This window comes from Tetranychus urticae, chromosome 3 (genome assembly GCF_039701765.1).
Source record: "Tetranychus urticae isolate SD_2017Ah chromosome 3, NJAU_TeUrti_SD_1.0, whole genome shotgun sequence".
Classification (NCBI taxonomy): domain Eukaryota; kingdom Metazoa; phylum Arthropoda; class Arachnida; order Trombidiformes; family Tetranychidae; genus Tetranychus; species Tetranychus urticae.
Genome location: NC_142960.1, coordinates 6,949,953 through 6,973,599, shown reverse-complemented (window position 1 = coordinate 6,973,599; position 23,647 = coordinate 6,949,953). Strand labels below are relative to the sequence as shown.

General features: G+C 31.9%; 3 protein-coding genes and 1 long non-coding RNA gene across 4 annotated transcripts; 2 read left to right on the top strand and 2 right to left on the bottom strand.

Moving 5' to 3' along the window:
- Positions 1-12,452: 12,452 nt before the first annotated feature.
- On the bottom strand, positions 12,453-15,519 carry LOC149093281 (uncharacterized). The gene is made up of 2 exons (XR_016200078.1): positions 13,501-15,519; positions 12,453-13,105 (listed from the first exon to the last, which is right to left on the bottom strand). It is a non-coding gene; the product is annotated as an uncharacterized LOC149093281 (long non-coding RNA).
- A 2,367-nt stretch (positions 15,520-17,886) lies between these two features.
- Positions 17,887-18,903, top strand: LOC107367065 (recQ-mediated genome instability protein 1). Its single transcript, XM_015934732.3, has 2 exons — positions 17,887-18,050; positions 18,206-18,903. The coding sequence occupies exons 1-2, from the start codon at positions 17,958-17,960 to the stop codon at positions 18,863-18,865; spliced, it is 753 nt and encodes a 250-aa protein (XP_015790218.2). The 5' UTR covers positions 17,887-17,957; the 3' UTR covers positions 18,866-18,903.
- Positions 18,904-18,973: 70 nt separating this feature from the next.
- On the bottom strand, positions 18,974-19,944 carry LOC107367064 (small ribosomal subunit protein mS26). The gene has a single exon (XM_015934731.3). The coding sequence runs from the start codon at positions 19,745-19,747 to the stop codon at positions 19,013-19,015; it is 735 nt and encodes a 244-aa protein (XP_015790217.2). The 5' UTR covers positions 19,748-19,944; the 3' UTR covers positions 18,974-19,012.
- Positions 19,945-20,287: 343 nt separating this feature from the next.
- Vha36-1 (V-type proton ATPase subunit Vha36-1) lies at positions 20,288-22,343 on the top strand. Its single transcript, XM_015934729.3, has 5 exons — positions 20,288-20,437; positions 20,569-20,686; positions 20,752-20,874; positions 21,377-21,586; positions 21,692-22,343. The coding sequence occupies exons 1-5, from the start codon at positions 20,397-20,399 to the stop codon at positions 21,941-21,943; spliced, it is 744 nt and encodes a 247-aa protein (XP_015790215.1). The 5' UTR covers positions 20,288-20,396; the 3' UTR covers positions 21,944-22,343.
- The last annotated feature ends 1,304 nt before the right edge of the window (positions 22,344-23,647 follow it).

The window sequence follows — 23,647 nt, the reverse complement described above, 5'->3', positions numbered from 1 at the left end:
TTCGCTATCTCGCCTTTCTCTGATCTTCTGTGCTTTGGCTAGCGCACTTTGCTAATTTCACCCTTTACCAAAGTTTAATTTTGTGATTTTAAATGTTTCAAAATTAAAGCTCAGTGAATATTATCAGATTGAATTTGCATTATTATTGCATCAATAAATGTTGATCCTTGAATACCAAATTGATTTCACCCATGATATACTTTTTGAATAACATTAAACATGCATTGTTGGTCAATCTTGAAAACAGTAAAAATTGATAATCTTTAGTGTTACCATGCAACCAATTACTTGTTCATCTTATTGATTGAAAAATGAGCTTTTGTCTTTTCTTGCTTATTATACATTTTAACTCAATAATAGGTTTATAATTTTGTAGCTTAACATTTGGGTGGAGTTTACCTGAGCTTAAATTTGACACCCAGGCTGCTAATCTTACAAGATATATTAACGTATTAACACTCCAAGTGAAGGAAGAGATAAAAATAACACAATTTTTAAACCTTATTTATCTCACAGAGAGAATGATAATAACAGCAAGAATAATAATGATAATAAAAAAAAGGTAAAGGTAAAGCAAGACGGAAAAGTAAAGGTGAAAATAATCATCTAAAACAGTTTTTCTTACCAGGTAATATCATCCTCTTCAGGTTCATCCTGATGAAAAGTGAGCTTTCCCAGTTTCTTTTCTTGCAATAATAATTCTTTCAACATGATGACAATTAACAAAAGTTGTAAAAAAAAGAAGAAAATTGAAAGAATTTAAAACTTTTCTCAACTTTACCTGCAAACATTTGATGATAAAACATAGTCAAATGTTCAATGTTAAGTCTTAATTAAATGAGATTGTCCCTTTAGGCCTTTTCAGGTAAAATTTATCTGCACTTTTGGGCTTTTAATGACCAATGTTTGAATGCTTTATTGTACCATTTCATTCAACATTGAACACCTTCTTACCAATCACACAATTATTATGATTCAATATAAATATCATGAGGTTCACCTGGCACTTTGTTGATGGCTCAAACGTTAATCCCTTCAATTGGAAACCAGAAACATGAGTGAAACATTGAATGTTCAACTGTCATCAGATGACATTGTTTACATTGAATACTGAAATGATTAACCAATTTAGATTTTCAGTTTTCTTCGTAAGATTGAAACGCACCTTGGTGATGCCGATCATGGTAATGAATGATTATCGTCCATTGAAACTGCCCATGTCTACCTGTCTACCTGTCCATGGTGGCTCAGGTGACACACCCAATCTTCTTGTTCTTCTTCTTTCTATTATCATTATTATATTGTTTATTGGCTTGGCTCTTGTGTCAAGAGGTAAGAGTGTGAACACCTTTAGTGAGGCAATCATCTTTTTATTGGTCTTGTTAACAACAATAGTAACAAGGTGAGCAAAGGGAATGAACAAAGTTGTAACAAAATGAAAGGCTCATTGATTGTGTGTACATTAAAAACTCTGTGGACTATATGAGAGACAAGGTTGCGTGATGAGTTTCAACAAGGGCAACATGATGATTATGATGATGATTATTATTATCATCATGAGTAGGAGATGTAATAAAGAAGGAAGCTTTAAATAATGTTACTCAGCGTGACACCAATTAAGGTAACATCGTAAAGGTAAGCAAGAGAAGGGAACAAGAAGAATAAAGCAAAATTTGAAACAAAAAAAGTGGTTTACTTGGTATGTTTTATTGTTTTACCCTGAAGCAAAGAGTAAAGTGACCAAAGTCACCAAAACTGTATCAATATACAAGAGAAGGAAAAAAAAGTCAACAAAATTGTCTGTTGCCTCTCTTGCGCTACTTGGACAAAACTGATTAACCAATTAACTTTAAACTACTAACATGGGAAACTGAGGTAAGAAAAGATTTTTAGTGCTCTTCTGTTTTGCTGGGAGAAGAGACAAATTGAATGGTCAAACTTGCAGCTAACGAGCATTCCAGAAATGCCGTGATTCGTCTCAAGACATTAACATGACCATTTGCTCGGTAAAAGGTAGTCGATGGTAACGGCCGGTCAATTATTTTGTACCTTTATGGGTGCAATAAAAGTTGAAGACATTTTGTGTTGGTCACAAGGTGATTACATATTTGAAAGATAATCAAAGAAATTAACTTAATGTGTTCAATAGTTGGACAGTGGGAATCTCGTTAATCCGTTAAGAAGTAAAAGTATCTCTAGATCAAACACTCGATAGTGACGAGTAATTTCATCAAATATTCACGTAGAATAACAGAGTTGAGAAAAAAATTGCTTTCAGTCGCCTCTAGAGCCACTGACAAAATGTCGTAAAAAGGTTAATGGAAATGTTCAATGCAAAGTTGATGTTTCAAGGAAGGAAGGATTCATGTTTAAAATCTTAGATCTCTGACATTAACCGTTCGATAGCTATGAAAGGTGTCAAGGAATCAATTAAATACTTGAACTCGAACTAGAGCTTTTTTTAAAGTCGAAAGATCGGTTTGCTTTACATTTTATAAGGTTTTGCTATTCACTCAATTTACATTGTTTTCAGTAAAGTTTTATTGTTTTGAGTTGCACTAAAATAGTAACTTCAACTTTCGCTTATTAATTGCTCTGATCCTAATACTGTATATCAACAATCGTTAAACGATTTGGTTCATTTTGGATTTCTTCTCACGAGTCTTTTAAATGGGTCTCGTTTTAAATGATTGGAAGGCAAAAATAAAACTCGAAGATCGAGGGTTGCATCAGATGAAAAGGTTTATTGCTTGAAGATCAATTTCAGATATTTACCTGCTAATCGGTAAAATTACTAGCCATTACTAATTAGACTGGCTTTTCGGTGAACCTTATCGTCCAGTAATCGATCTCTTTAACTTTACTCAATTTCAACTTTTATCTCGCGTAAAAAGCTCAAGATAAGCAGGTAAACAGAGCAGCAACTCAAGATAAAAAGTGATTTTGGTGACTAATTGTCATGCGACTAGATTGATTGGGACTTTTCAAAGGTTAGAAACTAACAAAGCTAATCAGTTGAAAGTTTTGCTACAATTTTGCAAATGTTGATTGACAATGTAAACTTTAACCTTTTTAAGTTTCGAAGGTTTTTAAAATTCAATATTTTTCATTGTTTAAAAGAATGGCTGATCGCAAATTTCTTTTCCCTTCATAAGATAAATTCAATGCGCATTTAAAAGACTCAAATTCTTAATGAAAAAAACTAAAAAACAAATGAAATCGAAGCTTGAAATCGATTTCATCAAAAATCTCCAATCAGAGAGAGATTTTACACAAATGGTTCCAGTTTTTATGTTTTTAAAAGTTCATCAAGTCGCAAATCTTAACTCGAAAGTCAGAGTTTCGACACTTATAAATCATCCAACAATAGACCATAACGTCATTAAAGCACTTTCTTTAAGCACACTTAAGAAATTTTACTTCGAGAAATTTATCCAACATGAAACAATGAAGCATCACATTTGCCTTCATTGGTTGGGTTTAGTTTTTGTAACAATCAAAGTCTGATAAACAAATTGAACGCGAAACTTGAAAAGGTTGAATTTTGTAAAAACAAAGATAAACATTAAAAAGCTAAACTCATACATCATTGGATTATTTGGATTATTATTGTGACAACAAAGTGAAACACGATTAGCGGTTTGCTGGTCAAAGTATCAGCTTCTGTCTAACAGGTCGCAAAGTTTGTCTGGACTCGATTACGAGTTATACTTAATAGCATTGATTAGTAATATAAAACCATTCAACTTGCATACCTGTGATCCAACCATTTGACAACTTTATGATGGATTCTTGTTCTTATATCATTGTTGAGCATTTTTTTACTTTTCAACATTTCTCTTCATTGCTCATTATTTTTCGTCATCTTCATCTTCATTATCCTCTTGCAGCTCTCTCTCTCTCCCTTTGCAAATAACATAATATAAATATACATACACATTGTGAGATCTTCATCAATTTTACCTGGCAAACTTTCATTTGAGGGTGAAAAAAGACCACCAAACAAGTTAAAAAAAAGGACCCACCAAGTAAGATGAGAGCCACACTCACAAGATGATCTAATCTTGGGAGGCCAAGGAGAAGAAGAAAGAAGAAGAAGAAAAGAAGCGAAAAGAAAAGAGGAGAAAAGAAAGAGAAGAAAGAAGATAAACTATCAAGATGATGATGTCTGGTTTGGGTGCTTCTCAAAATCATTTTAGCCTCAGGTAAAGTTTACAGTGGAGCTACAAAAGGAAAAAGATAGCTTCTCCTAAACCTGATTCTTGAGAGGTTCTCTCTGTGGTAAACTAGTTTACAAAACAATCTTCCTCTTCTTAATCATCTCTTCTCTTCTTCATCTTCATTTCTTGAAGCTCATCACCCAACACCACTCAAAGCCTACGTCCAACTTCATCTAACCAAATAAACCAGCAGCATTTTCTGGTCAAGCTTTTGCAGCCTCTTCACCATCTTTTGTTTTATCTTCAACTCGCCAGTATTTGCTTTATTTGTTGCTTCACTGATTGTTTATTAGTTGATATAGCTTCATCATGAACCTCTTATTCAACATGTAAACATGAAATGAGTAGAAGTAAAAAAATGAACAAAAGTCAACAGAAAAACATTGAAAATCAATCTTTTGGTCAATATTGACATCAAACTTGACATTGAATATCAATTGCGATAAACAAGTGAATCGATTGAATTGAGGTTAATTATGTTTCACTTTTTCTCAACAATTTAGTTTTAAATTAAAACATTAACTTGAGTGAATCGCAAGAAACATCATTACGGATGTTATCACTTGTTGATTAACTGAATCATTTGAGATCAACTTTTGCATTTCAATTAGCATGATTACTATCAATGGAAGAACAATCAGAAAACTTGTTTTTTTCCGTACTTTTCATGTGCTTTTAATAAAGTCAACAATTTTTGCTTCTCCTTCAATCCTTCAATTTTTTTTGCAATATTGAAGGTTAAGAGCTAATTAACTAATTAAAGGTTTGTAACTTGATAACAATTAGACGGCGCTTAAAAGTGCCTTTCAATGTAGGATGTTGACCATTCAACAACACCATCATCATGATTAATTTAATCATTATGTTAATTGGCGAGAAAAAGGTTGAAAAAGCAAAAGAAAAAATGTTGATCAGATGATGTTCAGTCAACTGAATTAATCAACCGTTTTTGAGTAAAAAGATTAACATTAATTTAATTATGATCAACTTGCTACTTGACTTGTTTACAAGTTTACCAGATTATTTGGTGGACATTAAAAGGCATTTTGTGTCAAACAAAAAAGGTAAACTTTAAATCCTCTTAACTTTTGGAAACAAAAATATTGAGAAAAGATGAAAAATGTTGATTAAAAAGATTATCAATTTTGAGTTAATTTTTCTGCAAATCTTGATAATCTTTTGGTCAGCTTAACCTGTCATCACTTTACACCGGAATCAGGTTGAATCCAATTCATTTTGTTTTCAATGCAAAATGTCCAAAACTTGTGACCGATTACCTTTGAAAATTTGGGCAAAAGAAGAGCAGAAAAATGGAAAAGATTCGCAGATCGATTGAATGTAAACTTGATATGGGTTGATATAAGAATGTTGAAACTTGAACGAATCGATGATTATCAATGAAGATTAGTAAATGCTCATTTACCTGAGGTAAAGTTTGCGCTCGTTTTAACATTTTCCATTCATTATTGGAAATACTTTTCCAATTGTTTACCGTTGCTCATTTTAAAACATGGTAACATGATATCATTATCACTCTGAATCTATCACTGAACCATCATCTTTTTACCTTCTAATGAAGATGTGCTCAAGATGAATCACTTTTCTTCTCTTCTTCCATTGGACTTGCCTTTAAACGTTTCCCTTCTTTTGCATATCAAAGCTAATTATCTTGATGTGGACCTACTCACACTAATTACCTGATGGTTGATTAGTTTGAAATTAAATTGATGCTCGATTAGCTTGATTGTTATCAACCTTTATTGAACATGAGAATCAAGGATTGCAATGAAGTAAGAAAAAAAAGCTTTTTTACCCACAAATTGCTAATTAATTTCGATTAAGGTTGACATTGGTGATAATTAATCAGACCATGGTTTCAGTTGAACAAATTGTCGGATTGATAAGTTAATTAAATGAACTGTTGAAATTGATTCAAAGAAAATCATTTGCAATGAGAATCTTGCATTTTTATATATTTCAAGTTTACGTTTGATCAAGTTGATTAATGCAAAAAATGATTTGCCTAAAAATTTTCAACTTTAGTTTGTAATTTGCAAAATTGTAATGTAAAAGTTCATTAGGGTTGAGGTTAATTGAGTTTTGTAAAATATTAGAAACTTTCACCCAATAATAGAAACATGTTTCAAGCTATTCAAGTGTGAGGGATTGTCGCTGTAAATACAGTTTGCAATTACGTAGCAATCCCTGTAAGACTAGTTTCTTCCTTTTCCGTTGCCAATTATCCAATCAAGCTTGTATATTATTATTTTGTTTTTTGCTATTTATATTTATGCTATGTTACCGTTGGCTTAGCACAGCCAAATCTAACCTAACCTAACCTAACTTAACCGAACCAACCTGAATCAAAAGTGTTGAGCTTCGATTCAAGTTAACGGCTCGATCTTTCTTTCCTTCATTTGTGATGATCTTAACCGATCTATAACTTTAGCTTATGATTTTTTTACCGTTGGCTTAGCTTAGCCAAATCTAACCTAACTTAACCTAATCTCAACTTGAATCAAAAGTGTTGAGTCTGCTTGGATTCAAGTTAGTCTAGATCTTCCTTCATTTGTGATGATCTTAACCGATCTATAGCGTTAGCTTGTCCGTCTCGATATATTTTTTAATTTCAAGATGATGAATTCATTATAAACAATTAATCATAATTTAGAAAATAGCATTTGCCTTTTTCAGAGATTTTCTCATTCTCTTTTCTGCGCTTGATCAACTTTGCTTTGACATTTATTTTGCAATTAAGCCTGTAATTTGCGAGGTAATTTTTCAGAGGAAGGTTGAAATTGAAAATGTGATTCAATTTTTTGCACTTTTCCTTCATCTTTCTTGACCACCAAAATGCAAACATTTGCAAACAATAAGACTGTAAATTAAGTTAAAAAGTTAATCTCAACTAATAGATTATGATAATTGGCGAACAAAATGTTAACCATAATCTTGCAATTTATGTTGTTAAACTAATTACAAGTTAATCTGTAATATTTTTTACCAAACAACACAGGCCAGAACATGTGAAAAAAGGAAGAAACAAAATTTCCATTTTTTTGTCATTTTCTTCTTCTTTTTTCTCTTCTAATCATCTTCATCATCTTTTACCTTGTAAACACAGTTTCTCCTCCCTCTTCACTATCATCATCATAATCATCTCCTCCTTCCTCCACTTAATCTCCATGTTGAACAAGATTAATTTTACCCTAATCATGTAAGGTTATAGAAACAAATGAATGATCTTTCCATCTAATCTCTCTTCTCTCAATCATCATCATGATCATCATTCAGTTTGTTTCCAATAAACAGTCTTTTTTGTTGTTGAACAAGATTGAAGATGGAGGATGAAAAGAAGGCGAAAAAAGCCTTCAATTACTATTCCATCACCTTAATGTTCAATCTTATTCTCATCTCTACTCAATAATTATTCATTGTTTTCAACTTATCATTATTATCTGATGATTAATTTAATCCACAATTAAAGTGGTTTTGTTTATGCCTATGACAAACCTAACCTTATCAAATTGAATTGAACAACAACAATTAGATTCATCTAAAGTTCATTTTAAAACGCCCAACACAATTAAATTGAAACGTCCTTGTGTGTGTTTTCATATTATCATCACAATTATCAGAGTCATTATTGTTTGCATATTTAAATGATGATTAAGATTGAAAACTGTAATTCAAATGTAACGCCAAAATAATTGCCATTTTAATGTCAACCTGATGATTCCAATGAACCAGATTAACTCTGTAAATGCTGTTGATCAAAATGAACTTTTTTTCCTACATTCAATTTGTTCATTTATTACAAATTTAATTGTCTTCATACACTTTTTTTTGCCTTTGATTGTCTGATTAATTTGTTAACATTTATGTTTACATTTGCCATTAATTAATCAACATTGTTGCGTGATTGTGATTTTGCAGTTAATTTTGTGCTTCCTTTGCAAGTTAATTAGCGTTTTTTTTCACAAAGAAATTTGGAAATTTGAAACTGAACAGAACCTTGAAATGAACGCAAAAATGAACACTAACCTTGTTTCAATTAGAAAACACTTTTGCATAATTAAGGTGAAAAAAAGGTAATCCAGTTTAATCCAATTAATCAAGAGCGACTCAGTTAATGTTAACAAGTTTTGCAACCAAACCCAACTTTAACCAAACTTTCAATTGAACCTTCAAGTTAATCAGTTGGTTTAATCAATGAACATTTCAACATTTCTGATTCTTTTCATGTCATTAAAACATTAACAATTAATAGCTGGACTTAATAGCTTTTTAATTGTTCTCATTGGAATCAATTTTAAAGATTAATTCCAAGTGACGATTCTGTGAAGATTAATGCACTTTCCAAGTGATGAATTATCAATGATAATGATTATGATGATGGTGAGGATAAATTGATCATCTTTTCATGGGACTTGTGAGGTACTTTAATAGACTACATGAATAAAGGGAATTGAGAAAAGTTGAAATCTAAATGTGATTCAGAAGAGCAAGAAAAGTATGAAAAGGTAAAAAAAATTTTCTTTGCCTTTTTCACCTTTTCTTGTAATGATATTTTTGTCATCAACATTAAGATGGAGATGATTATGTGATATTTTTGCACTCTTTTTACCTTCTTTGCTGCTCTCAAAGGTTGACATTGATGTTTTATTGTTGAAAAGTATTTGAACCATGAAAGATTGGTTTATGAATAAGGATCAACTAGAATAGGAAACAAATCAGGTTACCATGAAAAAAGAAAAGAAAAGTTGAACCAAATTTCTTTCCATGTTCACCTTTTACAAATGATCTGAGGTTAGTTGGAAGCAAGAGTAACACTGAACCTCATAAACACCAGTCAACACCATTGGGATGAATTATGTATCATTTTTCATTGAAATTGAGTGAATCTACAACAAGATACAGGTTAACCTATTCAGATAAAGTAGACCTAAAAAGAGATTTTCAAGTTTCTCTTTTTTTGCTAGAATAATTAAAGATAATTTGAGCAGTTAAGCTATTTTTTGCTTGACGAGATTCACCAACTCATTATCAATGTGTTAATTGTCAATTGTTGGTGGAATCAACTTTTCAACAGCAAAAAATTAGCCAACCTGATTAGCCAATTCAGTTTATTAATAGTTCAAGATATGGCTTGAGTCGTTTTCAAGTCACCATTAAAGGTAACTTCATAGGTTCATGGATTCGGCTAAAAGCATTATTATTGTGACAAGAAACAGTCAATTATCTTGTAAAACATGAGATGAGTTTGACTAGTTAAAGGTGAATATTCATTTTTAATCTTATCTTGATATAAAATTGCCAAAATTATGGGTCCAATTATCATTATTTTCATAACTAAAGTTGCCTTTATCATAATAACATTTAAAGTTATAAGATAATAAGTTATTAATGGCAACATTTTACTCGTTAATATCAATGTTAATGTCACAGATATTAACATTGATTTGAACGCTTCATTTTCTGGTTAATTTGCATTCAAACTCAATTGAAGTATTTTTTCATCTTGAAATAATCAGTAAATATCTAAAGCTTGAAATGGCATCTTGTTGAATCTCAACCCTAATCAGACTTGCAACCAGTGAGTTGGTTTTGAACTTGAAAGATCTGGAAGACTTGGAAAGCGTTGAAGAGTTGAAGAAACTGGAGAAATGGTTGGAAGCCGCAATCTTTGGTTTACGAATGGAAAACTTGCGAGCTGGACTGGCAGAAAGTCGCTGCTGTGGAGGGTGATTACACCAAGTAACGACTCTCTATCTTGCTCGATAAAAAGGCTAATTAAGTTTGTAACAGCTTATAATTTTGATCATTTATTGGGCAGAGCTGGTTAAGGTAAAAATTGGTCAATGTTTAACCATTTCATTGACCGTTAGTGGACAGATTAAAGCAATTTATTAGATTAACTCTTGTTTACTCTTCTGACTGTTTGCATAAAGTAATTGAATTTTGTTGAGATATTTGATTAAAGGAACCAGCCCCAATGAGTATACAAAACATTGACTCTAACTGGATTATCTGAAATGATTGTTGAACATTGAAATTGTTGACTTTTTAATTGCATTTCAAATGAGGCTCCGAAATTGGATTAAAACTGTGATTAAAGAAAATCTGTTTACTTATTGAAGACATTTTGCAAAGGTGTAACAATTTTATAAGGCAAAACCTGAATATCAATTAGCAATTGTTAATTACAATTTTCTTGAAACTACTTGCCAATAAAGTGCAAACGTAAAGATTGAAACTGGTCAAAACACTGAATGTAAATGGATTATTTGTCAACTGGATTCATTAATATCACTGTGAAAGTTAATCGTTTGCAAACAATTGATTCTCATAATAGCCATTTAGGTATGGATGAATTAATAATGTTAATAGATTTAATTCCCATCAACATTGAACACCAGATTAAATAGCATTTCATCTTAATGATGAGCACAAAAGCAAGTGAAACGCAAAAGTCAAGTTTATCTATCAACTGTAAGCTAAAGCAACAGAAAAGCAGAAAAGCATTTAAACATTAATTTTATCTTTATCAACCGACAGTTTGCTCAACAATTAGACTCTCTCTCTCTCTCTCTCTCTCTCTCTCTATTATCAATTCATACATGGAATATATTGCATTCCCTTTGGAATCATCTGTAATATAAACTGTTTACCAAACTATTAAGTCGACTGTTTTCACTATTAACTATTATCAAAATCAATGATCAAAATGGTTCAATAAATGATTCGCCGAGTCCCAACTGACTGGGAGTAAAGAGGTGCTTAAGTGATAACAAACCTAATAGTGTTGACATGAAGCCAGTAAAGTCAGTGAAGACAAAAACTAATCGTTGACAAGTTGCAAAAGCAATAAGCAATGTCAAACAGATAATTAATGGTTTTTGTTACCTCTTGTTGAAAGATGGTAAAGGATGACAATGGCTGAGGTGTGAAGGATGAATGATGAAAAGAGAGGAATAAAAGTTAAATCTCATGTAAATATGAATATGATATTTGAAGGGAAGAGGCAAAGAAATGGGCAAATAATTAATAAACAAATAGTCTGGTTGAAGGATTGAAAGGGAAACAATGGTAAAAGTAGATTCCATTTAAATTAACGGTTATAAGTATTGAAACTGGTGAAGATTAAAGATATGAAAGGATCATTAAGTTGCCACACTATTTAGTCTTGAGCTTACGAGTGAAGATGAGGATGAAAATGATGATTCTCTTTGGATCATCTTTTCTTTCCAGTTGAAAGTCTTCTTCCTTCTTCCTTCTGTAATGATTTGGGCTCACAAAGTGTGTGTTACATGGAGATAAGAAAATTAGGTTTTCAATGAAAATTGGCTCATGTTCAATGCTCTTAACAGCATTTAAACAACACCAATGTTCACTGTTATTCAACACAACACAGTCTCATTGTTATCCTTTTCTTGTTCATCACTTTCATCAACATTATCATCATTTTCACCGTCATTAACATCATTCGAGGTGAACATATTTTTCAAGTTGAGGTTACCTTTTAAATAATGAATTTTGGCATTTTCATTGATTTCAAAGTTAATCTTTCCTCTCAACCTTTGAATACCTTTTAAGGCCTCAACATGAATAACATCTTTTTTTTCCTCGTCTAATTATCACAAAAATCATCTTGAACCATTTCTTTGTTACCTGAGAGTAATAGAATCATCTTTACAGATATTTTGCCAGAGGAAAGGAAAAGATGAAAATGAGATTCTTAAAGAAGAGGTTATAGGAGGAGTCATCTTCATCTTCTTGTTACACTTCTTGTTATAGGTATTTTGACATCACCAAATCATCAGGAGCAACATGTTTGAGCAGGACAAGATGATGAGACAATCAGAAATGATCGTTTAATAATGAGATGCTAAATGAATCTATTAGTCGTCAATCCAACCTGTTGGCTCTAATGATGTTTACTTATATTTTAATCATCAAATTATCATCAACTTTTCATCGTCTTTTTGCTTTTCTTTTTTTTCTCATCTTTTTTTGTTCCAATATTTATAATATTTTTGCTCTGGTTTTTCCTCTTTTCCCTGATTCATTAGGAAATAAACGTTTGATTGATTGTTAATGATGAGTTCAATTACAAAATATTAATTGTGATAAAGTTGGAAATGAAATGATCTGTTAAATTGAGAGTAGATTTGGTTTCTCAGCCAGTGAAACCATTTACTTTGAGTGTAAGGTTCAATAATGATGAATGGATGGGCAAAAATTGTCATTTACTTGACAATATTTATTAATAATTAACTTGTTTGATCATTTAAAAGTCAATGTTTCGCCAAAGTCAGAATCAAGTTTCATTGTTTTTAGGTTTAGGAAAAACAATGAATATGATTCAATCTGATGGTGATAAATGTTGAAAGCTGATGAGGTAACATCACTTCAGTTGGTGAGATGATGAAGATGGTTCTTGGTGTTTTCATAATGTTATTCAGGTTTATTGATGTAGAAACTATCTCATCTTTTGTATCCTTTAACATCATCAATAAAGTATTAGCTTTATCAAACTGTAAGGTGAAAATGTAATGATAATGGAAAGATTGAGTTGAAGGTTCAATTTTTTTTCACTTTACCGGAACAAAGTTTCTCTTTTTTTGCCTCTTCTTCTACTTTGATAATCATGTAATCTCATGAAATAACAATATTGATTCTTGATGAAGCTATAAAAAGGATAAACAACAATTCGTAAACCATAATTGTTGTTAGTTTGCTTACTTTGTTATTGTCATTAACTGGGAGTGAAATGTGAATGATAAAAGTGATTTTTGTTTAACCAAAGTAAATTGCTTTTACCTCAGAAGCTCAATCACAGAGAGAGAGTGAGGAAAATGAAGATGAAGAGATGATGGAAAAGGCTGGAATAAAAAAGAGAGAAGAAAATGATAAATCATATCAATGGTATTCATCATGATGATAAATAAAGTTCATAAGGTGAATGAGGAGAGGAAAGAAAGAGAGAATGATAATGATAAATAAGTTTGCTGAGAATGGAGAGAGAGAGAGAAGTGAAAGAAGACAAAAAAAAGGTTGAGGATGACAACATTTTTCTTGATTCTATAGGAATCAAGTGAGAGGAAAAAAAAGTGTTGGAATGATGATGGTGAGGATGAAGAGGAGGATAAAAGCTCGAGATGGATGAGGTATTTCAAGGAATGCAATGTTCATTGAGAATCCATACATTCTATCATAATGATGCTCACCCAGAAAAAGAAGGAGGATGAAGAGAAAAAAATAGTTGAATTACTCTCACCTCTTCATCAGCCTTTTCCTCATCTTTCCCTTCACTCATCAGCATCATCATCATTTTCATCAACATTTTTTTGAGCCTTTTGCTTCTTTCACTTGTGTGTCACATAATATGTGTGTTATACACAATAGTGTAAAGAGCAACAATATTGAACCTGAAAATGAGCAAACAATTTTATCATTATTCTGATTTGGGATGACTTTTGAGGTGATCTTGCTTTTTTTCATTCACTTATTGAACAATCATGATGAGATTGATTTCACAGCATTATGAGCACAAGATGAGAGGCGAAAAAATGAGAAAAAATCCTTCAAAGGTTAATGATAAAGTCAGTGTTTTGCTTCTTTTGTTGATTCCATTTTTTGAAGTTTACTCTTTTTTTGTGTCCATTTTTTTCCATTGGTTTATTATGTTGATTTGGATCAAGGTAAGTGGTTAAATGTAATTGGTTCATTCAGAGTCATCATGCTGGGAAACAATTTGCTTTTGATTATCATTTGCTGTTATTATTAGTGGGTTTCATCCTTTGATTAAATTTTCTCGGCTCCTTTTGTTTCCTTTCATAATAACTGGATTGGGAATGAACTTTTTGCTTCTTGCCTTTCTTTTATTTTTAGCCTTCTTCAATTGACAAATGTCATTATTATCATTATTCTGGAATTATTCTGGCTATATTATCATGTTATCCATTTGATATGCACTCGAGTTGCTTCATTTCTCTGTGTTATTCAGTCACAAAAGCTCTATAATTAGTTTAGCTTTGTCAACCATTCAAATCACGAATTTATGACATTATCAGGATCCATGGAGAAAGAGGAGAGAAAAAAGTCCAAAGGAAAAGTTCATTTAACTGTGAACATTTAGATGTTGAAGGGAGAAGATGAAATTAAAAGAAATGTCCATTCTGTCCATTCCATGGTAATAATAATGCAATATTAATAATTAACATTGACAGTTGCGAAAAGAAGCAAAATGATTATGATGATGATCCAGGATAAAAGTATCAATGATTCCATGTTGTGAATAATTCTGTAATTACTGCTATTACCATTTTAAGTGAAGCTTATAGAGATGGAATAATTTTAGCACCACAATTAATTCAAGTGTTTAAACATGATATTAAAAGTTGTAATCTTTTGCTTTTCTGTCCCTTTGAAATCCATTTTTTGTGCTTCTTCTTTCTTGCTTTATTAATCAATTTATCAATCTTTTTACAGTTTCCAGTTAGATTCGCATTAACCAGCTTTAACATTGTGGATAATGTTGAGGTGTTAATTTCATTTTAAAGATTGTTTTCTTTCTTCTGGTTTCACCATTTCAGGATTGATGTTTCATGATGATTTGCTTCTGAACTTTGCTCTTTTTGTCTCTCATTTTATATTGGATTCCTTATTATTATCTTTTCCTTTTGGTGGCGAGATTCATCATTTTTTTTCTGCTGCTTTCAGGTAATGGAGATGAAAATGTTGAATGAATGGGATTTTGGTTTGCTTTGGTAAAAAGTAGAAAGGTTTGATTGGAACGAATCAAAATGATTGACTCGAGTGATAATAAACTTTTCTGTGTTCAATATAATGATGATGATGAAGCTCATTTCATCTGAAAATAATATTATGTAAAAAAATTAATCTTATTGACTTCACTCCAGGGTTGTTGGTGTCTTTTCATTTGTTGTTTTACATCTTTTCAGGCTTTGCTTTTTTTGCTGCTGACTGCTACTGGTTGGCTTTTTTGACTTGCTTTGGCTTAAATATCACGATTGGAATGCTTGTCAAGTGATTTACTTTCAAAATGATGATGTGATGTTGAAGAAAGGTGGAGAGGAGAGAAAAAGGATCAACTGAATGGAGTGAAGATGGTTGATAAGTTGAAGCAAATAATGGCGAGTGGAAGCTGTGAGATGAGATAATGATTCTTTTGTTCTAATTAAAAGATGATTATGTTAATTTTTGGTTATTAAGTTGAAGCTTTCGGTAAATCCATGAAGATCAAGTGTAGTGATGAAAGAAGTACAAGGGAAGATAACAATTGTCCCAAACTGCCATTTTTGATTGCCAATTGTTCTGCTGTTGCTGCTTCTTTAATTAAACTCATATTCCAATGAATTTTTTCAGGGTACATTGGTGATTGATTAGAAATTGTTGTCTCCTTAGATTGATGGTTGCGTGACAAAATTACCGTGACTGACCTGAGACTGTTGACAGGCAATGTTGAGCTCAACCTTGTTTTGGCTCTTTTTTACTTTCTTAACCATTATTATTATTTACTGATAGTCACAGTGGCGAAACTTTATATCAGACATTATCATTATGATTATAACCATTTGGTTTCCTTCTTGATTGTCAGTCCAAATTTACTGGTTCATTCAAGTACATTTTAACTGTTGATGCCTTACGGTAGGGTGGAGCTTTGTTTTTCTGGTTAAAGGCCATTGGAAACCAGTATTATGTGGGCTACAGGATAATCAATCAATTGTTCAAACTGGTTAAAATGATAATTAATTAGTATAATCAGCAAAACCATAAGCATTATCCAATGTTTCCTTTCGTCTTTCATTTTCATCTGGATGATGATGATGATGATGATCTCTCAATCGCATTGTATTACCACTTGATAAACAAATACTTTTTGTTTCTCCTCCTTCTTATTATAAAAAGCAACTCAAAAAGCAACTCCTTGAGATTGAGATGAAGGTAATAAACCAGTTTTCATTTTTGCTTGGGTTTTAAGTTTCCAATTAGCAGCTATCATAATTTTTGTGCCATATTTGAGGATAATAAACAATTAGTGGCCAACAAAAAATTAGATTTCCATTTAGATGGTCACTTAATACCGATATTGAGATGAAAGTCAAATCAGAAGCTTCTTAACGCCATCTCTTGTTTCCAGTTTCATGTCAAACCAAATAAATCATCTTTTATTAGCCACCATTCCGGTAAATTGACGCACGAATGTGATTGAATTGATGGATGAACAGCCAAAATTTAACATCACCTTGATTGACTCAATCATATCATAGGTTTTAGAGTCACTTGTTTTCAACAAAATTTGAATCATAAATAGTCCGTTACTTTTGTTTCTCCTATAAGATGTTACATTTTGCCATGAAAATAAACTTAGGTTAATGACACCAGAACTTGAATTGGAATAATCTTTACATCATAATTAAATTAGATTTTGATAATAATCACTAAATTAAAAATGAACACTTTTAAGTTTAAGGCAATTTTAACATAGCATTTCTTCATTAACATACAGGGCTGAGGATATTGATTCGATACCTCAAAAATACTCGATACAAAGAGTTAATCCTAATAGATATATTTAAGTGAACATTTAAATTGATGATAAAATGAATCATGAAATTTAAATTATATTCTGCAACGAGGAAAATATCTGTTACAGCAATATTATAATAATAGGAATACCCGTGGAAGTGAAAACTGAGTTTGTACATTCAGAGTTGAAAAAGATGTTGGGAATCAAAATATTAAAATTTAGACTAATTCAGTAATTTCTTGGAAGAGAAGAAAAGTTTCAACGATTGAAAAATTAAATTGCATTGACTTTTATTGATAAAAAAGTCTAATGGGTCGAAGAGATTGAATATTTTCTCATGCTGAGGTGAAGATACGCAACGTATTCCAATTTTGTTTACCCGTTGTTCCAAGTGAAGTTTCGTCTAACAATTTTAAGACAATTTTGGGTTAACTTTCCTGTGAATAAATCGATAAGTTCAATTGAATGTATATTCAGTTTATTCGGTAACAGTTTCGTTTTACGGACAAAGGCGTAAACATTAAAACATATGATTTTTTGGTTAGGTAAGTTAGATCAAGGGGCTGTTGGTTGGTCGGTCAGGTTAGGTTAGGTTTGGTTAGGTTAGGTTTGGTAAGGTTAGGGTGGGCTTAGGTCTGCCTGGGGCCTTAATTAGCTTCATTTAGTTCAATTGTTCATAAAGAGCGCCCTTGAAAGACGTCTACCATTGGATGATTTTTAATGTTTACGCCTTTGTCCGTAAAACGAAACTGTTACCGTTTATTCATACAATATAGAGGTTAGTGTTTCGTTTCAACAGATACTTTTGGTCAAAATGTTTTGTATTCCTTCCATTGCGGACATCTTGATCTCTTTTGAACAGAAAATAGATTAGAACTTGGACTATTTGCTCAAATTTTAAACTGCATTGAAGTGTTTCTCAATTTCGGATTAAAAGTAAACTATTTGATTCTAATTTTAATCAATTTGACTTACTTTTATAATAAATTTTAACTTTCAATGTGTAAGAAAATTTGTTTTTACACTTGTACTTCCACCTATTGGTTTGTCTAAGTACTAATCTGGTTACCGCGTTTTGCGAAAATCATATGTTTCTTTACAATTTAAGTTGCGCGTTTTTGATTTAGATTTTAATTCTTTACTCAGTTACTTTTTTACTTGAATTCCAGTTTAATAACACCATGTCATCGATTAGTGTATCATTCACGCCATTACCCATGTCTTTATTAAACGATTTCAATGAAGAAAAATTAGTTGGTAATTATACTCTTCAGGTAAAATGTTTTCGATTATATTTTTGTCTTTTCTCTAATCGTTAAGATTTTTTGAAATTCCCTCGATAATAGCTGGTTCTAATATCAACGGTTTGGGTAAATTTTTCCATGAAAGTTGGCTCAACATACGTCTGCTTTGTTTTTTCATTGCCTAGCTTGTTTCGATACGCGATATAAGTAAGCCGCCATATGACCAGGAAAATGAATTTCTGCGGCTGGATGAAGAACCAGAGGAAGGTGATGTTGATGAGACACTCAAAGGTAAAGTGTTCAAACCATCTCAACCTGTTAAAAAACAAAACGACAAAGCTCATGGACCGCGAATGTTGTGTTTGAATCTCAGTGATGGTAAAAATGTTGTCAAAGCCATTGAACATCAGCACATAGCGTTTCTTAAACCTGATTTGCCCATTGGTAGTAGGATTTTAATCAAAGGTCCAGTCGATGTTAGCTTTAAGGTTTTATTACTTCAAAGTCAAAATATTCAGATCATAGGTCCACCGTTACCAGGATCATCATTACCTAAAGTGGAGTTAAAACCTGAGTTAAAACCTGAGTTAAAACCTGAGTTAAAACCTGATTTAAAACCTAAAGTGGAGTCTCCAGTTTTGATAACTTCACAATCATCCAGCCTACCTTCGACACAGTCAACTATAAAATCCTTATCACAAAGAGGTTCAACTTCAAGCATAACTAATTGCAGTGCTCAATCAAAAACACAGTGCGATGATAAATCAATAATAGATATTTCAGATACAACTGCTGATGAACATATGTATTATCTCGATGGATTAGATGACGAGATTTTAGAGTGAATTTCCAATAAAGATTGATTTTTACTTGTTAAAGTAAACTTTCTCCAATTTCTCGAGTAGTCATGAAATAAACATCGAATAAGGGTGAAATAAAATTTTCAAAATACGTAAATTCTAACATTAATTTTATAAGCAAACTATTATATATTATTTATAAACAACTTTCTCATCTATTTTGATTTTCTTGTCTTTGGTGACGAATTTTTCCAACTCTAAATCACTAGTTTCCGGAACAGCACTTGGATTAAGGGCATATGGGTGAAGTTTATCGTCAAAAAGTACTCTTCCTTCCAAATCTATGGCATATTCATAAGAAACTGGGCAATCCAATGCTTTGAGAATGAATTTTTCCAAATTGTCCTTTGTAATAAACGTACTGCTTCGTTCGATTTCAATCTTGACCTCTTCTGTCACTAAATACTTTTCCACCTCGATTGCAGCCAGCCTTTCAGCTTCCTTCTCCATTGCTTCTTTTTCAATTTGCGCTTCTATCCAGGCCGTTTTTTCTTCACGTCGCTTTTTTTGACGCTCATTTTCAGCATCATTTTCAGCTAACAGTCTTTCTTGCTCTTGCAATTCCTTTGCAACTTCTTCAGAGCTGAACCCACCAGCAGTAGTTGTAGGTAAGTAAACTTCTTGATAAAGAAATGCTTGCAAGGATCTTGCAGCATCCTCATGATTTTTTTCCAAGGCATCATATTGTTCCTTTTCATCTTCAGCAAAATAAGGTTTATCTTTGATGACATACAGCTTGGATGGAGCCATTGGGAAGTAAATTGGCTTCCGAACAGGTATTTTTCTACCTCTGGTTCGCCTCTGGAAACATCCTCGGCTTGAAATAAGTAATGGATTGAATAATCGCAACACCAAACTTTGATTCATTTTCAATCTACAGTTAAAAATGGCTATTAATTCTGTTTCATAACAGCACAAGGCTGATAAAGCTAGATATATCAGCACCAATTGAAGCACAGAAGTTTCCAAATGTCTGAAGTTCTGATCACAATGTTGGCATATTCGTAAAAACTTCACAATCAAGACTTAATCAAATCAAAACAAAGCAATTTTCACTGAAAACAAATGTGTTTTAAAATATCATGAGTATGCTTCATCCAATAGATGGCGATATGCGGTCCTAGAATCCAGATTTTGAACTTTATCTCTGTTCATTGATAGGTCGATCAGTAAAAGCAGATTTTCTAAAAATTAATGAACGAGACAAGATTCTAGATAAAATAGTAGATAGAATTCATTTCCATTAAATTGAATTCAATAAAACAATTACAAAGTGCAAATAATTATTCAAAATAATCATTCAAAGTAATCACCAAAAGATGGCGGCTCGTGTGCTGTTCTGTGGCTCCATCTGTTTGTTTGAGCAATGTTTTTATTTTCTCGAGGTTGGTAATTTTAATTGATAGTAGGATTCAAATATATTTAAAGGTCAATTAGTTTCTTTGATTTGGGATCTCTCATCTTTTAAACATTCCATTTGATTCCAGTTTTAACTTTTGATTGTTAAATAATCAGAATGTCGGGTAAAGATAGAATCAACATTTTCCCATCTCGAATGTAAGTAGATCAATAACAAAACCTTTTTACTTTTTCACTCAAGCTTAATCCTAAGTTAAGTGTATCTGATTTGTCATTTTCTTCCTTATTTTGTTTATCTACCTATCCCTTTTCAATTTATTATCTACCAGGGCCCTGACTTTATTGAAGGGTCGTTTGAAAGCTGCACAAACTGGTCACAATTTATTGAAAAAGAAGGCTGATGCATTACAATTGAGATTCAGACAGATATTAAAAAGAATCATTGAGGTAATGTTATTACTCTGCTAATTGATTGATTTTGACTAATTTCATTTGATTTTTGTCTTTCATAGACTAAGCAAAAGATGGGTGATATCATGAAGGATGCCCAATTCAGCCTGGCTGAAGCTAAATTTGCTGTTGGTAATGATATTAATGCTGTTGTCCTGCAAAACGTCACCAAAGCTCAGACAAAGGTTAGTTACTCTATGATAGTAGGGGAGTTTCATTCAGTCTTTCGCTTATCTAGAATCATAACTAGAGTATATTTTATCAACCATCTCAGAGTTACTAATTTTTCGGAACTGTCCAACAGGGATTTATTGGATTATGATTTTTTTGTAGAGCTACCAGATTGGTATGTTTACCTTCTATTTGCGCTAAAATGAATTGATCCGTTACTTCATGATGGACGATTTTAGAATGAAATAGCTGCTTTAAAACTGGAATTACAAAGTTTTCCAGCATATTTAATATATATTATTGCCGGATAACACAATTTGAACTCCAACAGCTCGATTACTGTTGAAAATTAATTGTAAACGTTGCTAATGACGTTTGCTTGTTGAATTTTATGATTTTACTAGATTTATATAGATCTTTGGCATTATCTTTAACTGATAGACTGGTGAATACTTTGAGGATGGAATCATTTTATTTAATTTACTAATTTTCTACAAATGGTTATTTTACTTGCAGGTTAGGACAAAAAAAGATAACGTCGCTGGTGTTAACTTACCGTCTTTCGAATGTTATCAAGATGGAAGTGATAGCTACGAGCTTGCTGGTCTTTCTAGAGGTGGTCAACAATTAGCCAAGTTAAAAAAGAATTATGCTCGAGCTATTGAGCTTCTAGTCGAATTGGCGTCTTTACAAACCAGTTTCATAACATTAGACGAAGTTATTAAGGTAAGCTTTGGTAAAACTTCAATGCATTTTAAATTGAATGCTTATTTCCTTCATTGTATGTAGATCTTATCATTACATTACTAATTCTTTACTTTTTTTCTTTAGATTACAAATCGTCGTGTAAATGCTTTAGAACACGTTGTTATTCCTAAAATTGAGCGAACTTTGGCCTATGTAACCTCAGAATTGGATGAAATGGAAAGAGAAGAATTTTATCGACTTAAGAAAATCCAAGAGAAAAAGAAGCAAATCAAAGATGCCCGAGAAAAAGAATTGGCACTATTAAAGGCTCAAGGATTGATAATAGAGTCTGCAAACATATTGGAAGATGAACATGATGATGACATCCTTTTCTAAGTTCGGTCTTATTTGGACAGTGCTTCTTTTGTTGTGTATGCTATATTAAGTGTTTTATCAAACAATTTTTTGATCCATATTAATCTGGAAAAATCAAGAATCATTTGGAATCGAGTTCGAATCATTGTTTTTCATTTTTTGTTTCAAACATTGGAACACAAAAATAATTCAAGACAATAGACCAAGAAAGTTTTACATTGTAAAGCTAAAGTAAATATCAAAGAAAATGGTGAAGAGTGTGAGAGAGAGAGAGTCTAAACAAAGTACCCTTGTTGAAGAAATATAAGATTGGTGTTTTTTTTCTTCCTCAAACTGAAGTATTATCTTCATTATTTGATAATTTAAACAATTTTTTGTCAATATGCTATGTTTCATTATAATAAACTAGCCATCAACCTCATTATACAGAATGAAAAGTAACCCATTATCCATCCTCTCGAATGTATCTCTATTTAGATTGTTTATCGTGTTCAAGATCAAGACAAAGACAAACCCGAATCTTTACCAAATCATCATTCCCTTCTCTCTGCCTTTACACCACAAAGATCTCAAGAAAGTTTCAGAAATAAACGAATCGGTCGTATTCATCGAACAGAATTGTTTTTTTGGAAACTCTATTCTCCTTGACCACAACAATCTAAATGATCATTTTTCCCCGATTTCTCACAACTTCAGTAATGCCAATATTTTATCGATCAAAACCTTACTTTTTTATTCTATTTTCTCAATGACAGAATTGTCCATTTCTTAGGAAATTCAACAATCAATTCTCCATTCCAATCAAAGTGAAATCAACTTTAAATTTTCAATTTTCTCACCTATTGTAAAGCTAACGAAGTGAAGGGAAACAATTAAGGAGCCATCGATAAAGAAAAAACAACAACAACTAAAAGATGATGAAGGAAAAGAAGAATAAATGATCGGATTGGTTAAAAGAACAAAAATATCCCAAGAAATAAGAAGGAGAATTAAAGTGAAAAGGAATGACATCGATTTTTGCCTACAATTGCTTCCGAGAGAGAAAAGAATAAGAAATGATAAAGAGAAAGTTGTGCTCGTAAAATCAATCAACCATCCCTTCTAAAGTATATTAAGGTATTTCCACCCCGAACGGCTTTGATTACAGTTGAATATAACAACCACCAACCAACCAACCAACAAGTAACATGAAGCACAAAAAAGTCTCCTGAACATGAGAATTAACAACAATGGTTTTCCCCTTATCCTTCCTTTCCTATTATTATTACTATCATCATTATAGATCCTGATAGAGAGATGAAAACAAATGGATTCATTATGTTTTGCTGAAAAAAATGATATTTCAGTCCATTTTTCTGGAAATGGGTTGAAGATGGAGGATAGGAAGGAAAAAGCAACGGAATTTCAAGGAAACAAGTTATTGGGTCAATAATTGAAATTGTCATTCAATTTCTTGGACTGTTATCTTCATGGGTCACAGTCAACTACTGTTACAGTATTTAAGTTCAACCAAAGTCAGATCTTGTCCACTCACATTTGGCGATGAATTTGAATGGGAGAAATTTTAAATCGACGGAAAACAAATTGTCATTTGATTCAACAATCGAGATTATATCATAATTATTTGGAATGTTGGTCAATTTTGGACTTTAATCATCTTCTTGTTAACGGGGCAATTTAGGTGTAAAGGTTTAATGGATACTGTTTGTCAGTAATCAATTTGGT